This window comes from Callospermophilus lateralis, chromosome 3 (assembly GCF_048772815.1).
Source record: "Callospermophilus lateralis isolate mCalLat2 chromosome 3, mCalLat2.hap1, whole genome shotgun sequence".
Taxonomy (NCBI): domain Eukaryota; kingdom Metazoa; phylum Chordata; class Mammalia; order Rodentia; family Sciuridae; genus Callospermophilus; species Callospermophilus lateralis.
Genome location: NC_135307.1, coordinates 29075821 through 29092752, shown reverse-complemented (window position 1 = coordinate 29092752; position 16932 = coordinate 29075821). Strand labels below are relative to the sequence as shown.

The 16932-nt window shown below is 36.9% G+C and overlaps 1 protein-coding gene across 6 annotated transcripts in view; it reads right to left on the bottom strand.

Annotated features, from left to right (window-relative positions):
* Positions 1-16932, bottom strand: part of Arel1 (apoptosis resistant E3 ubiquitin protein ligase 1) — a 52714-nt gene that overhangs the window by 23211 nt on the left and 12571 nt on the right. For 4 of the 6 annotated variants that reach the window (XR_013090736.1, XM_076849858.1, XM_076849860.1 and 1 more), the window contains exons 2-5: positions 11871-12179; positions 6577-6637; positions 5432-5658; positions 4296-4533 (exon numbers count right to left, since the gene is read on the bottom strand). Coding sequence is in view for 5 of the 6 variants with exons in the window: in XM_076849858.1 (XP_076705973.1) it covers positions 4296-4533; positions 5432-5658; positions 6577-6592 (481 nt within the window). In the remaining variant the exon portion in view is untranslated. The remainder of the gene's footprint in view (positions 1-4295; positions 4534-5431; positions 5659-6576; positions 6638-11870; positions 12180-16932) is intronic. The other 2 variants (XM_076849863.1, XM_076849859.1) reach the window with 2 other exon arrangements.

Here is a 16932-nt window from a genome sequence, read left to right as displayed (position 1 = left end):
CAGGATAAAAGATCAAGCTTTCACTAAATTTGTGGAACACTTTAGTGGGAGTTTAGTACTCTCTTAATTTAACATGTAGGGCTGGGGATGTGGCTCAAGTGGTAACGCGCTCGCCTGGCATGCGCCAGACACTGGGTTCAATCCTCAGCACCACATAAAAATAAAATAAAGATGTTGTGTCCACCGAAAACTGAAAAATAAATATTAAAAAATTCTTTAAAAAAAATTAACATGTAATTGTACAGAGGTTTTAAAGAATAATAAATGGAAAATGAAAAGTACTAGGAATATCTGATGAGTTTGTTTCAAAGGCCAAAGCGAAAAAGTATTTGAAAATTTTGACTATCAAGAGACAAAAAGTTCCACTCAAGATAAAGAAACCTTTAAAGATAAAGAAGAAAAAATAGAAGAGAAAATGAAAAAGAAAATTATTTTGTTGATACCAACAGCAAGGAAAAAGATGAAAATGATGAAGGAAGTGCAAAAGAAAACTCTGGTCAAATTAAACTAAATTGGCAAGGTCTTCCCTTTATGCCCTGTGGTTGTTTGCAGCATCAGAACATCAGCATCTGCCCTTGTGATGTTGAGAATATTTGTGGGACACCTCTGATAGTGCAGAGCCATTGAACAAAGTCTGAAAGGCTGAAATCAGCTCAGTGGTGATTTGGTCCATAAGAGTAAGGCTTTGCCTGTTCTGATTTTTTAAATTGCTACTTATGGTCTGCTTGCAACTAAGATCTTGTATTTTTAAGAAGTGTTTTTGGGGAAAAAAGGTTTGAGAATCACAGCTATTACAGAATAATTAGCTATAAAAATATACATTATGATATTTGGTGGAGAAAACAGTTTAGTATTTACAGCAAAGAAGAGTATTGGCCTTTGATGATTTAATTAAATTTTTTTCTAGAAAGCATGAATCAATAAAGATTTTTAATTAATTATAAAAAAGTATTATAAAAAGTTTTAAATGAAAAATGAATATCAAAAAATGTGTGAGCAATGGCAAAAAAAAAATGAAAGGGGCACAAATCTGATAAAACATGGTATAAGACTTACACATGGAAAACTACAAGATGCTTAAGAGAAAAACAACAAAGATCTTAAATGAAAAATATCATGTTTATTAACTGGAAGTTCAACATTGTAAAAGTGTCAATTTTCCCCAAATTGACATACAGGTTTAACATAATTCTTATTAAAATTCCAACAGAATTATTTATAGATTTAGACAACATTATCCCAAAATTCATAGGGAAAGGCAAAGGAAATAGAATAGCCAAAACAATTTTGTAAGAATAAAGTGAGAAGAGCCAGTTTTCCAATTTTAGGACTTGAAATTACTACAGTAATCAAAACTCTGTAATGCTGGTCTGCATACGGTCTGTAGATTGGTATGCAGAATATATAAGAACTCTCAAAATTCAACATTGAAAAAAATCTACTTAGAAAATCAGCAAAAGACAAAAAGAAATATTTCACCAAAGAGAATACACAGATGGCAAATAAGCATATGAAAAGATGTTCAACCTTAGTAAACCATTTGGGAAATGTGAATTAAAACCATGAGATAGCATATACTTATCAGAATAACTAAAATAAAAAATAGTGACAATATTACATGTGGCAAGGACACAAAGATGCTGGATTATGCAAATGTTGCTGGTGGCATATAAAATGTGATAGGTCACTCTGGAAAGAGTTGGAAATTTTATTTTTAAAAAACTAAGCTTGTGGGGCTGGGATTGTGGCTCAGCAGTACAGTACTCGCCTGGCATGTGGGAAGGCCTAGGTTTGATTCTCAGCACCACATAAAAATAAATAAATAAAATAGAGATATTGTGTCCAAATACAACTTAAAAACAACAACAAAAAAAAACTAAGCATGTCCATTCATTTTCATACAACTCAACGATTACACTCTAGGGCATTATACCAAAGAAATGAAATCTTATGTTCACACAAAAACCTATACATGAATGTTTTATTCACAACAGTCAAAAGCTGAAAACAATTCAGATGTCCTTCAATGGATAAATAATTAAATATTCATATCATTGAATATTACTCATAAAAATGAACTAACTACTGATATACTCAACAACCTGGTTGCATCTCCAGAATACTATGCTGAGTGAAAATAAAGCCAATCCTAAAAGGTTGCATACCTTTTGATTCTATTTATGTAACATTCTTCAAATGACAAAAGTATAGAAATGAAAATCAGATTAGTGAGTTTCCAAGGGTTAAGACCTGTGGAGGCTGGGGTTGTAGCTCAATGGTAGAGCACTTGCCTAGCATGTGTGAGGCACTTGGTTCAATCCTAAGCACTCCATAAAAATAAATGAATAAAATAAAGGCATTGTGTCCATCTACAACTAAAATTAAAAATTATAATAATAAAAAAGAAACAGGCCTGTGAGGGAGGGAAAATGGTGTAGCTACAAAAGGGCAACATGAGGGATCCTTGAGTGTGATAAAAACATTCTGTACCTTGACTGTATCAATATTAAAAACCTGGTTGTGATATTGTACTATATCACACCATGCTATAGTTTTGAAAGATGTTACTGGGCTGAGGTTGTAGCTCAGTTGTAGAGCATTTGCCTAGCAGGTGTGAGGCCCTGGGTTCGATCCTCAACACCACATAAAATTAATAATTAAAAACAAAGGTGTTGTGACTTACCTACAACTTAAAAAAAAAAAAAAAAAAGATGTTACATTAGGTAAAGGATATACCAGATTTCTATTATTTCTTGTAATTGCATGTGAATATACAATTATCTCAAAAAATGTTAATTAAAACCAAGTTAGTACATATCATAACAATTGAAATTATTCTCCACTGGAGGCAAGAAGGTGAGGTGCTAATTCATGTGGAAAGTAGTCTCCAGAGTGAGGCATTCAAGGGAAGCAAATAGAGGGATGGCTTGGGAGCTACTTTGTTCTGAGCAGCCTTCTATTGCAGAAGAAAGCAAGATGAGAACCAGTCAAGAAAAGATATACCAATCTTCTTAAGGTTTGACTCCCAAAGTTAGCCATGGTCCTAATATTTCTGTGGATACCAAACTAGCCATTATCTAATGAAGCTTCTTGAAAGAAGACAGGCGTACAAGGCAGAAGACAGGGTACAAGACCCGCCCCCCCGCCCCAAATACACTAAACATGTATGTTGCAAACCAAGAGTCAAGAGATTACATTGATGGACCTCAATGTCAGTCAGCATCTGTTATCTGGCATAAAGGACACAAGAGGAAAAAAGGGTAGAGATAAAGCCTCCATTCCTAGATACCAGAAGCATGGGCAGAAACTCTTTAGGGAGAAGTAAAGCATACTGGCAACAAGGGTGGGATTCGTATCAAGACGCTTTAACTTGAAAAGATTTCAAAAAATCAGAATTTATTTTCTACATATTCTGGTGCCCTTAGCCCTTAAGAACTTGCTAGGCTCAAGACTCAGCAATTCTACTCCTTGAGAAATTAAAAAAAAAAAAAATTATATCTACACAAAATTTCACAAGAGCTTTAGTCAAGAAGTGGGAAAAAACTCAAATGCCCACCAGTTTACCAATAGATAAATAAAATGTGGTATATCCATATACTGGATTACTTGGCAACAAAATTAACGAAGAATTAATTCACACTACGACATGGGTAGGTCTTAGAAGTATTATATTGTTAAATAATCTAGTCACAAATGGCCATGTATCTTATGATTACATTTACATGAAATGTCCAAAGTAGATAACACTACAGAAGCAATAGATAAGTGGTTTAGAAATCTAAGATTGGGGATTTGGTGACAAAGTGACTGATAATGAGTCTTTTGGGGATAATGAAAATGCTTTAAAATTGACTATGGTGATAGTTGCATAACTGTGTACATTAAATTGTACATGTATTATTATTATTAATAGTTTTTTTTTTTTTTGCAGTACTGGGGATTGAACCCAGGGAGTGCTCTATTATTGACTTATATCCCCAGCCCTTTTATGTTTTTCATTTTGAGGCAGGGGCTCACTAAGTTGCCCGGGCTGGCCTCCAACCTGTGATCCTCATTACTCAGCATCCCAACTTGCTGGGATTACAGGCATGTACCATCATGCCTGTTTGAACTCTCCACTTTAAATGGATGCATTTTATGGCATGTGAATTAAACCTAGGGGTAAAGGGTTAAAGCTCAGTGGCAAACTATATGCTTGGTAACCACAAGGCCCTAGGTTCAATCCCTCAAATCTCACTAAAAAACCAACACACCAAAGAAGGAATGGAAGGAGAAAAAAACAACAAAGAACATACCAGGCTGAAAAATTTTGTAGTAGGGACTATAGGCCACATTTAATCCACCAAGCTTCACTGTAATTTCATAACGCCCAGCCCTGCGTACAGTGAAGGCCACCTTTACCACATTTGAATTGGGCTCCTGAAGGACTTCCTGGGTCACTGGAATTTCCACTGCTAGCTCAACATGAGAGATGTGAACTCTCAGTCCCACAGGCCGATGTGCAGGGAAAGGCTGCCCGTTCTTATAAAATAACTGTAGAGGAGAGGAGAAGGGCACCTGTTAGTGAGCAGAGGAGAAAAACATTTTTGGTGTAATAAGAGAGTGGGGAAAGAGGAAGTAGCCGGCCAAGGTCATACTGATAAACCCCCGTGCCTACCTGCTTCTTACAGTTCTGCTCACAGAAACAGAGACAAATTCCCTCGGCACACCAAAGAAAATCAATAAGTCATGAACATATTCTTCACCTGTTCAGAGGACAGGGGTAGAATATATCGCTGAATCAAGAACATACCAATTTTGACTTGACATTTATGAACCACAAATGCTGCCTTCTTGGTCTTTCCAGACCTTTCTATAATATTACCAATACTAATCAAAAATGGAAGGCAGTAGACTGGCAGCACTGGCACTGAATAAAAGAAAGAATCAGGCAAGGGTAAGAGAGGTTCCAGTTCTCTTGCCTGTTTTTATGCTATACAATAGAGAAGTCACCGCAGGCACTGGCAAACTTCTCTGTAAAGTGCCAGAGGGTAAATATTCTTGGCTTTGTGGGTCATGCACACAGCTACTGAACTGTCCTAAGGACTCAAGTAAGAAAGACTGACCAGTAACAATGCATTTACAGAAACAGAAGGCCCTTAGGCTGTGGTTTGCCAACTCCTGATCTTCAATACCTAAGTTTCTCAATACAATTTTTTGAAAAGGTAACATTAAGTTTTAAACTTTTTCAAAGCTAAGCACCTAGCAAACCAAAAGCGTACAGAAATTCACCACTCTTTGTATATTAAGAGTTCTCAAGTTCCTAGGAGAAGATGAGAAACAAGGGAAAATGTTAACATTCCAGCCAGCATCATCATTGGACTGAATTGGTCTCTGGAAAGCAAGTGACTCAGAAAACCCAATGGGGATGGAGACAGAAACATTCCCTTACATGCACTCGGAAGGCCATGCTGTGGCCCACCTCATAGGGGTCCTTCCAATCCCAGGAGACTTTGCAGGACCGGGGATCCAGATAATTTCCCCGCACGTAGTCATAAATAGTCCGGTCCCCTCGGCGCTCACGGTCTTCATTTTGAAGAAAGCTGACTACTCGTGCGGCAAGCTCAAAGAGGAACTTAATTGTGAAGAAGAATGCAACCACAGACACTGTGATTCCACCTATATAAAGGAGAGAACACACAAACCAGCTGCTGGTTACACATTACAGCTTCTCATCACAGAACAGGCTAGCCATCTCTCAAAACTTAAAAGAGAGTCAGGATGAGACTGTAAGATGAAGAAGAAACACTATATAGGGTTGCCACCTCCTCTGTGGGTGAAGTGAGGAACTTCTCAGCTAGACCAGGGGTCAGCAACTACAGCCCTCAGGCCACAAATTCCACCTACTATCTGTTTCTATAAATGAAGTTCAACTGGGAACCAGTCACACCCATTTGGGTACAAACTGTCTACATCTGCTTCTGTATCAAACTGGCAGAACTTAGCAGTTGTAAGGAGAATATAGAGCCTTCAAAACTGGAATATTTACTCTCTGGCTGTTCATAGAAAAAAAGTTCACCAACACTGTTCCATAGCATAAACTACACATCATTCTCCTCCAGCCCCACTTTCCTGGATGTGCTGGGCCCTTACAAAAGTAGTAAAAAGAATATGCACTCAGGTCTCTCCATTTGGAAGCCTTTCCCTCCCTTGTCCACTAGGCACAGGCCTTATCCAAGCCCCACTAAAGTTAAGAGTTCCCTCTTCTTGGCTCCCTCAAACTCCCATATTTGTTATAACTATGTCCTCCTTGATCATCTTCCTTTTCATGTTATGAACTCCTTAAAAGCAGATTTTTGCCTGATTTGACATTGAATCCACAGTAAACAGTGTCTGGCACAGACTGTAATTGCTCAATAAATATTTCCCAAGTGAATGAATTCCTCTGCCAAACCTGTGAAGGTACATTTTGGCATGAGTGGAAATATTTCTAGCTCTGTTTTCAAGAGAGAAGGGAATAGTCAGGGAAACAAAAAGCAACTTAGTAACAATAAAAAAATAAAAAAGATAATTAAGAAAGCTCTTTCTATAACGTACCAATAACGTAAAACATCAGGTCCCTTCAGTGCCAACAGACAGCCAAGGATCACAGCTGCAGCTGCGAAAGAAAACTTGTTAGTTTTGTTTTTGGTACTGGGGATTGAACTCAGGGTCACTCAACCACTGAGCCACATCCTAAGCCCTATATTATATTTTACTTAGAGACAAGGTCTCATTGAGTTGCTTAGTGCCCATTGCTGAGTCTGGCTTTGACCTCACGATCCTCCTGTCTCAGCTTCCCAAGCCACTGGGATTACAGGCAGGTGTCACTGTGCCCAGCAAACTTATTAGTTTTTTCTCCAACTTTCCCTTATAGCCATCTTAGAGGGAAACAAAGTACAGAACACGGCTCTCTAGTCTAGAGAGTCAATACCCTTTTGCCCTCTCTAGTTTGACAGGCACATTTCACACATTTAAAGAGATTGCATCACTCCTCCCAAAGTCTTCCAATCTATTGACCACCCTAAGAACACCACAAACAGTCACTTACTTTATTGTTAATTACAAAATGTAGTAACAGGGCTTTCATCTTCTTAGATCCTGGACTCCCAAGACAGTTTCCCTCCCCCAAGCAAAATAGTTCTAATTAACACAAACAAAAAGGACAATGAAAGCATTTCCCCCTTTACAGTATTTGCCTTCTGGAAGTAATTCAGCTAAGTAGAAACAGCTATATAAAATATAGTTAAGTATTATTACCATGTTGGCATTATGTAATTAAAACGAATTGTGGATCATCCCAATAATAAGCAGTGAGTATGTAAAAAAATTCATTTATGCCATTACCAAATCAGACAAACTACTAGCCCTCTGGAAAATGAGTTCAGCAGAGGGGAACAAAAGGAAGAAACTGTACTTCTCATCCTAAGTGATGCCTGCCAAGGTCAGGGTTTGAGGGGAAACTTTTACTGTTATTAAACTTGTTGCCAGAACAAAACTTCAATCTTTGTTATTCATTGGATCATTTGAATCACCAAGGGCACCACCAAGAAAAAAATGCAATGTGTGCTCAACTTCCCTATCACTTCACTGAGTATAACCTTGTGTGAGCTGCAGATGCTCTCCAGCCCATACTCAATTCTCTTTGTTTCTAATGCAATATATGTTGAGGTTATCAATATCCAGCACCTTTGTCAGCACTAGAATATTACTTGGGACAAAACGGCTAAAACTTTCTAGGCTCCAGAGCTAAGAAGAACCTAAACAACTTAAAAAAAAAAAAAAAAAAAACCACAGGGTGCACTTTTATGTCGTCTCATTGTGCTCAAAAAATTTGAACGAGACAGAATATGGTTCTTTGGTTCCTATGATAATAGTATTCTCAACGGAACCCACAGATAGTAGGTAATTTGAGGAATAACCATGTCAAGTTCCATAGAAATTCCTATTTAGACTGGTATCTGAAGTCCTACTAGAAAAAAAAAAATACAGGAAAAATTAGAAATGTCAACATACAAGGATAAAGATGCTCCCTATTATTAAGATAATATACAGACCTGAAATTTAGGATCATAACTTCTGAGCCTCTTTCCCAACAAATATCACATCTTCTGGGACCTTATGCTAAAAAGCTGTCATCATCTCTCAAAAAGCATCTTTCTGAACCTCATAGGATGTGCTAGATAACCCAGTAGGACCAAACCTAGCAGTTTAACTGCCTTAAGTGCTTTCTCAGCTGGATGCTATCCAATGTAATATTGGATGTGAAAACTTCCAGTCCTCAGAAAAGCTACAGCATTCAACAGAAAATGAAGTATATGTGGCTGATGGCACAGGCTTGTGGTATCAAGCCTCTTGCTCCTTTGGGGGGAATTAGTGCTGAATTTATGGCTTGAGTCACAATGGCTAGAAAAATTCAGATCTATGATCTCTGACTTCTACAACAACCTTTCCTATGAGAGGCAGCTCATAAGCAGTAAGTCAAAAGCCTGAGGACTAGTTCCAGGGCTACAACTAACTGTAGACCTGTCTAGGCTTCAGAATTTTCACTACTGTAAGAGTGAAAGATTTAATCATTTCCGTGGTTCCATCTCCTTTAATATGACTTCAACATAAGTCCCAAAGCAATCACAGCTCTCAAATCAAATAGTATAATATAGAAGATGAGAGCAAAGACTCTACAGTTAAGATTATCTGGGTTCAAGCCCATACACTACCATTCACAAAGTGAACCAGAACAAATCACCTAATCTCTCTACAGAATGCCAGTTTCCTATCTGTCAAGTAGGGTTAATACCTACATATGGGTGCCGTGAGATAACACATTAACAGCTCAGAATTAAGTCTGGCACACAGTATTTTTTCAAGATTTTAGTGATCATTACAATTATTCTCTACAGAAGTACCACTATCACTATTCCTTTGCTTCAGAGTTGAAGAAATCAAGGGAAATTCTCTACTGGCCCATACTTTCTTCAGTGACAAATGCATCAGTTACAAAAGACATGGCTTCTCTTACTGTACCTAAAATCTCCACCTGTACAGGAGAGCTTCATTCTATTCTAATTTGATGTCTAAAAATGTTCTAAGAAGTTAAAATCTCATCCTAAAATACTTCATCCAACAAATACTGAGTAACTTACTTAATGTACCAGATACTGGGGGAATGGCATATAACACAATAGCCAAAGTCCCAGGCCCCATGAAGTTGGCAGTAATAAATTTTACCATGTTGAATCCTTGGCCATTTCTCCCCATTCCCTTATTTCTCAACCAAATCATCATTACTGATTTTCTAGAATCCCTAGATCTTTTCCAGTAAGTCGATTCTACATTTCTACCCTGAATTCCCTTTATCATTTAAAACTCAGCATACCAATCACAACTTTTTTCCAAATCACTCTCCTCTCTTCTTAAAATCTCCTTATGGTTAAGGAGTAAGCTGTCAATTCCTCACTCACTGACTTGACTTTTGCAAAATATAGCACTGCTCATAGTTCAAATACCTCCCCAATAATATTTGCCTATTTCCAAGTTTTCCCCAGAGTTACATTCTGAACTTGCCTTCCTTCTACATTTTTTCCCTTTCTGGCTCTTCTTGAATATTGTTTCATAGCCTGTTTTTATCATTCCAATGATTTTTATTTCAGTCTTCGCCTGTATTCCATAAGCATTTTTTAGTCTTTTACTGACTCTGTTGGGAGTTCTCCCTTCCCTGCCTCTTGCTATCCCAACCCTGCACTTTTCTCCTTGGCCTCATCTCCTCCTAATTATTTATTATTATCCTTCATTTTTCATTCTATGATCTACCTAAATTAGATCTTTTATACTTTCAAATACATGCCCTGAAATGTTCCATCTCCATGCCTTTTAAAATATATTTTTAGTTGTTGATGCATCTTTATTTATTTATTCTTTATTTGTTTAATCTTTATGTTATTTATTTACATGTGGTGCTGAGAATCAAACCCAGTGCCTCACACATGCCAGGCAAGAGCTCTACCACTGAGCCATAGCCACAGCCCTCTCCATGCCTTTTTAAAAGTCTGCCCGGAAACACCTCCCTGCTTTCAATCTCTATCTACAAGATACTTCCTGATGCTAAATCTATGGAAAATCCTATCCTCGTTCCCTGAAACTTCCCTAATCCCCAACTTAGAGATTCCTTCACATGTTCTAACAAGTTAAAATCTTAGAAATTTTGAATTTCCATTCAATTTTGATTTTATCTATCTTATCGTTCTTATATTCTAACTTTCAGTCTCTTGTCTATTTTTTTCATTTCAGAGAGGTAAATAACATAAGGGAAAGACTAGTCTTAAATACCTCCAAAGCAATAAAAAAATCCTCCAAAGTATTTAAGATAATTACATTTAACAATTGCAATAAATATGAACAAAATATCTGCTGAATGAATAAGGCCAAATATCTATTCTTTCTTTTGTTCAGAATGCCTAAGGATCAGAAATTTCACTGATAGAAAACAGTATATTTTTTAAAACAGTTTGTTTTTTGCAGTATTGGGGATTGAACCTAGGGTTCATGCATTGCTAGGCAATCGCTCTACCACGAAGCTATACCCTCAGCCCTACATATGCGTTTAAAAAACTTATTTAATTAGCAGTGTATTCACTTGAGCCAGTATATTCATTTAAGTTCTTCAGACCAAAAATTGCCAATTTAATTCAGATTAGCCAGTATGTATCAAATATCTATCAGTAAGAACAGGAATTCTCATGTATTTTTCTACAAGTTTCTACCATACCCTCAACTTTCTGCTGCTCATAGTTCTCCTGCATAAAATTACATTGGAATTCTTCCAATGTCTAGTACAGGCACAAAGAGGAATACTAAACCTCTACCATACTATTTAAAACAATTTTCTTTGTTTTCAAATTAATCTCTATGGTGGTCATGCCCTTATAAAACGTGGCAAACTGTAAATACTCTTAAGCTAGCAGAATAACAGCAGTAGTAATAAACTAATAATTTTCCATCTCTTTAATAAGCATTTACCACAGGTAAACACCACCCAAAGTATTTTACAATGTTAGTCTAAGTTCTATAATTATCACCACGACAGTCTGGCAAGATAACAGGGGAAAAAAAGCCTAGGCTTAGAAAAATTAACTTGCTGAACATCTCAAAACTGGTCAAGTGACACAGCTGAGAATCGAACCTGTCTGAGGCCCCAAAGTGCTCAACCTCATACAATGATGAATTATGAAAAAGAATGAATTCAAAGGCATAGCCAAGTACTTGAAAAGATTTAAGAAAACAAATAAAATATAAAAAGTTACCCAATCTGCTAGAATTTCACTGTGAGGCTAAAATTAGAAGGATAAATTCTTAAGGCTCTTTTAGTTATCTTTTGAAATAAAAATAAAGCATGACAGTGAAAGGTGGAATGCAGTACCAATTATCTAGTGCAGAGAACACTTGCTCCCTGGAGGATTCCAGGGAATGGAATAGAATGGATGAAGCAACTTGCTTCATACTACAGACCTTTGACTTAAAATGGAGAGGGAAATACTTGAAATTACCTATATCAAAGGAATGTTAAAGTTGATTGACACGAATATTCTAAAACCCTTTTCTTCTTTTATAGTATAAAGATTTATAATTACAGTATCAAATAAATTTTAACCGCAACATTGAAGATCAGTTGTGAAAATCACTTCCTCAAAATGGAGAATTTGTTTCTTCATATTCAAAACTGCTCTGCCAGGGAAAAATTCTCACTACAATCTGTGCTTCAACAGCTATCTCTTACCAAGGAGACTCAGGACCTGGTCACTGGGTCCACGTTCTGCACCCCACTAACTGAATCTTAATTCAGCCTATTACCTTACCTTTAAACGAGGGCCCATGTTCTGAGAACCAAGTTATTCACAAAAGCAAGTAACTTCTGGCTCCTTTCACTTTGTCTTCCAACTTCCACATGAAGAAAAAAGCCACAAAGTCACTGGAGAGGGTCTATCCATCAGACCTTCACTGAGCGTGCGTCACAGTAAGTAGAGAGTTGATGTTTTTGTAACGAACTGGATGAATTCCAAGGTAGAGAAATATAGCCCAAGAATATATCATTCCTGGACTTCTCTAGCGCAGGGCACAATCAACTGCTAAAGGATGCATCTGTTCTGGTGTCCCAGGATCCTACCCTATAAAGAAAAAAGGGAAGTGTAATAGGTTTTTCTTTCTGAAAGAGATTCCCCCCACCAAAAAAAAAAAAAAAAAAAAAAAAAAAACAGAGATACAACAGGCAGTGGGAACTCTGGTACACTAAAAGTAACCAAGGTTTGGTAAATCCTGACCAAGCATCCTCAATTGAGACTCCACTCAAACTTCACAAAAAGAGTTGACTGGCAACCTCACTGCCTGTAACTATGTCACAGCCCAGAAGGAAGCTCCAGCACTTTAGTTGACCCAGTCCTTCAGCAAAGGCAAACTAGGGCACAGATTTAAAGAGGGAGACTCAATACAACTTCAGGTCCAGTTTCAGTTTAATGGGGTTGGAGCCTGGAACCCAAATGAAGAGAAATGAGACAAAAGCACCAGAAAAGCTAGATTACAGAGGTTCATACATACCATGAAAAGACTCAAATCAACATTCTGCTGGGAAAGAAAAAAATAAACTACTAGCGTGTCCAGTCTATTTCACTTGTGCTAATGTATTCATTTCTAAGACATGATTAAACAAGGCTAATGTTATCTTTAAAACAGCAAAATATACTATTAGAAGTTGGGGGCAGAGAAAATCTGCGAATTTCCAAAATAAAGTTACTAAGTCCAATAAAGTCAGTTTGAACCCACAAAGATACTCATGACTGAATGTTGCAGAAAGGAGGTTTATTATGGCAATGCATATACAAAGAGCCAACATAAAACAATTGAGAAGACACTACTAAACATTTAAACAAAGAAAAACAGTCTTACTATATGACAGGAACTGTTCTTAGTGCTTCATGACTCATAACCCTAGGACATAAACACCATTTTCTCAACTTTATAGAGTAGGTTTAAAGTGGATGAGGTACTTTCTCAAGATTATACACAAAAAGTAGTGTAGAGTTAAACTCAGACAGCCAGAAATCCATGCTTTTAATGATTACTCTCCTGTCTCTCTGTTTTGGGAAACCAAAGAAGAAAACAGAAAATGCTAACTAGAACAGAACAGAATGAATGAAGGCCCACAGATCAAAAAAGTTGGCAAACTTTTATAATTAAAAATAGAATATGCATATATTTTAATACATGGTGACAGGCTTTCCAGGTACATAGCCAAATAATGGATCAACTAGCAACTGGAACCAGCTTAAAAGATTCACAAACAAAAGAGCAGTTATGTATACCACAAGAGATCTCTATGATGGAATGTTACATAAAGATTTTAAAATGATACTTTGAAAATCCTCATGAATAAAATGTTCACAAATAAAGTGAAAAGGCAGGCATGAAATTGTTCACATTATAGCACAAGCCCAATTTTAGAAACATAATATTATTTAAATAAAACTGAGAGAAAAACACGAAAATGTTCATAGAGGTCATCTCTTTACAGAATTAGAATTTTTATCATCTATGCCTTTCAATGTTTTCAAATTCTTTTTTGTTATTATTGTCGGTACTGGAGATTGAACCCAGGAATGCTTTACCACTGAGCTGCATTCCTAGCCCCCCACCCCAATTTTTTTCTTTTGAGACAAGGACTTCCTAAGTTTCCCAGGCTGGCCTGGAACTTAAGATTCTCCTGCCTCAGTCATGCACCACTGCCCCCAGCTTCCAACAATTTTCTTTTTCTTAGTTGTCAATGGACCTTTATTTTTATTTATTTGTATGTGGTGCTGAGAATTGAACCCAGTACCTCACGCATTCTAGGCAAGCACTCTACCACTGAGCCACAACCCCAGCCTTTCCAAATTTTAATGATGCAAAAACATGAAAAAATTCTTAACAAATATAATTTTATATTGAATATATAATATTTAATTATATTATATTTAATATATAATTTATATTCTTGAGAAATATAATTTTAGGGACCTATTTTCCTAAAAAAGAGAGACAACAGGCAAATTGCTTTTTTTTCAAATACAGAAATAGTAAAAAGAAATGAAGATAAAGTGTACTGAACTTTTGTCTTTATAGGGTTTCCAACTCTGTGACCAGCTACTTGATTAAGCCAAGTAACTCTTAGTTCTAACATCTTTACTGACTGTCCCCACCATGAACTACCATGCTTATCAATGCTGCAGTGTCTCTAGTGAGCTTCAAGACTCAACTCAAGCACTGCCCAACCCCCATCCTTCTGGCATTTCTCTAAGGATTCTACCCATGCCAGGCAAAAATCACTCACTTCCTCCTTTGTGATACTCCAAAGGTGAAGATACCTCTATGACTGCATTTATTAGTCTGCTTTATAATTATCTGTTATATGGCAGTATCTCCTAATAGACTATAGTTCCCTGAGGATGGTGGCTCTTAATCCTTTGCCGTCCATAGCTAGTATGGTATGTAGCCCTTCTATCTCAGGGACTATACTCTCACAAAGAACCCAGCTAATTCCTGTTAAGTTTCAGAAGCATGGCCTACACTCTACAGCAGTCAGCCTGAAAGGGGGCCCAATACTTCCCATCTCTACAGGCTCACAGGTCTTATGGACTACACTTTCAGGAAAAAGAATCAAATGCAGGAGCCAGCAAACTATAGATGGCAGGCCAAATCCACCTGTTTTCATAAAAAACAGAATGAAAAGATCCAAGTTCATTTATTTACATGTTGCCTATGACTGCTTTTACACTACTATAGCAGAACTGAGTAGTTGCAGCAGAGATGTATGGTCCACAAAACTTTATTACAGAACCCTTTGTGGGAAAAGGATACCAATCCCTGGTGTAGGTCTTAGTCCTGAAGCAATGTACTTACATTTTGTAAATGTGAACATTTCTACCAAACCAAAGCATAAAAATCATTTTCTTCTCATTCTACTATCCCTTCTTAGGAAAAGAGCTATAATACTCACAGAATTATGCTAATCTTTCTAATTTCAACTTTAAGTTTCATATCGACATTCATAGCCCATTTAGGGATTTTACACAACCATTTCTCAAAGAATGTGTTTCATACAATATACCTCAGGGATCAAATACTGTATCTTGGTTCCTAAAATTATTACAGTACATATTAATGACACTTTAAAGTGCTATTCTAAAAAGCTAAGGAAAAAACTGGCATGAATAGTCCACTTCAGAATTCTGGTACATATAGAGCTAAGTGGCAGCACATATGAGTTTAGTAATCACCTACTGATTTCCACAAAACAAGACAGAACAAAAGAAAGAAACCGCTTTCCAAGATGTAGTCTCCAGCATTCTGTGCTCAGAGCACCAGCCATGAGTCCAGGAACATCAAATTAAAAAAAAAAAAAAAAAAAATCACTCAATTAGTAAGAGGTTCACAGGTTTAGAGTGGTCTAATTATGGAGGTTCCAAGAAATAGTGTATCATCAGACACTTTGAATTATTAGTTTATAATTTCATTGGCTTGATATCACCCTTGGCTTATTCTCCCCACCCCAAAATACCACTATAAAAGAATATCCGTCCACATCAAGTTTATACTCTTGAGATATTTATACAGTTGTATATTTCTGCTGTCTTGGTTCAGCCAAGTTATAAGGTTTTCATTTGTATTCTTTCATCAGTCAGCCCGTCTAGTCTCTTGATCATTCCTGCAGGTCTTCTGTGAACTCTCTCCAGCTGGTCCCCAGCACTCTGGTAATGAGGTGCCTCCAACTGACTGCAGCCTTCCAGGAACAGCTGAGTTAGAACAAGATGAGCTCACCCTCCTCAGTTCCATGACATAATACTCCTGAGTAGGCAATCCCCCAAATCACAGCAAGTGAGTATGCTGCCATATTAGACTAAAACCCCATTCCATGCCTCACAGATCTGGGTATCAGCAAATGCCAGAATGTGCTAGAAGTCAGAGAATAAATGTCATATTTTCCTTAAGCATCTATTACACCAGAGGATAAAAAGAGAATGGAGGGAAAAAAGTATATTTGTGTTAAAATAAATACACAAAATAGAATGCAAAAATTCATGGCTTTCTAAAGATAAAACATAGATATGCTCAAAATACTCATAGATATTTTGTACTTAAGCCAAAAGGCTCTTGGTTGCTCCGCCAAGTTGTAAAGCCCTCAAGGGGTTATACACCTACTACCCTGTACCACAAGAGGTGCTTGAGTCAAAAAATCTGAAACACTTAACTTCTGGTCTACTGCCCATTGGCACCTATCCCATATACTTTTTTTTTTTTTCACTTTTTTCTTTGAATAGACAGAATGCCTTCATTTTTTATTTTTTATGGTTCTGAGGATCAAACCTAGTGCCTCACACATACTAGGCAAGCACTCCACCACTGAGCCATGCCCCAGCCTGCCATACACTTACATTTTAAATGAGATTACTATTACTATGCTATGTTTCCCGATCTCTAGATATCTACATTTATTTTCTCTTTGACTAAAATAATTTGCCAAATCTATATGATTTCACCTTGTAATTTACTGACAACTATTTTTAGGTTCTGCATCATTTATTCTTAATTTATTTCACATTTCTTGAGCATATGCTATATTCCAGGCTGTATGCTAAAAACTAAGTACAAGGATAAATGAGACAGTACATTCTTAACCTGTCACCTGGTTCAACATGGGAGACAGATGACACAATGTGGCAAATGCCACCAAAGAGTATGAATAAACAAAATGTGGAGGGCAGGGGAAGAAGAGGTAACTTAGAGTTGAGAAGTCTTCATAATAGGGTAAATAAAGCAGATTTCTTAAAAATGAATAAGCATTTGCAAAAGCAGGAATAAAAAAAGGCTAATATCCTAGGCATAGGCAGA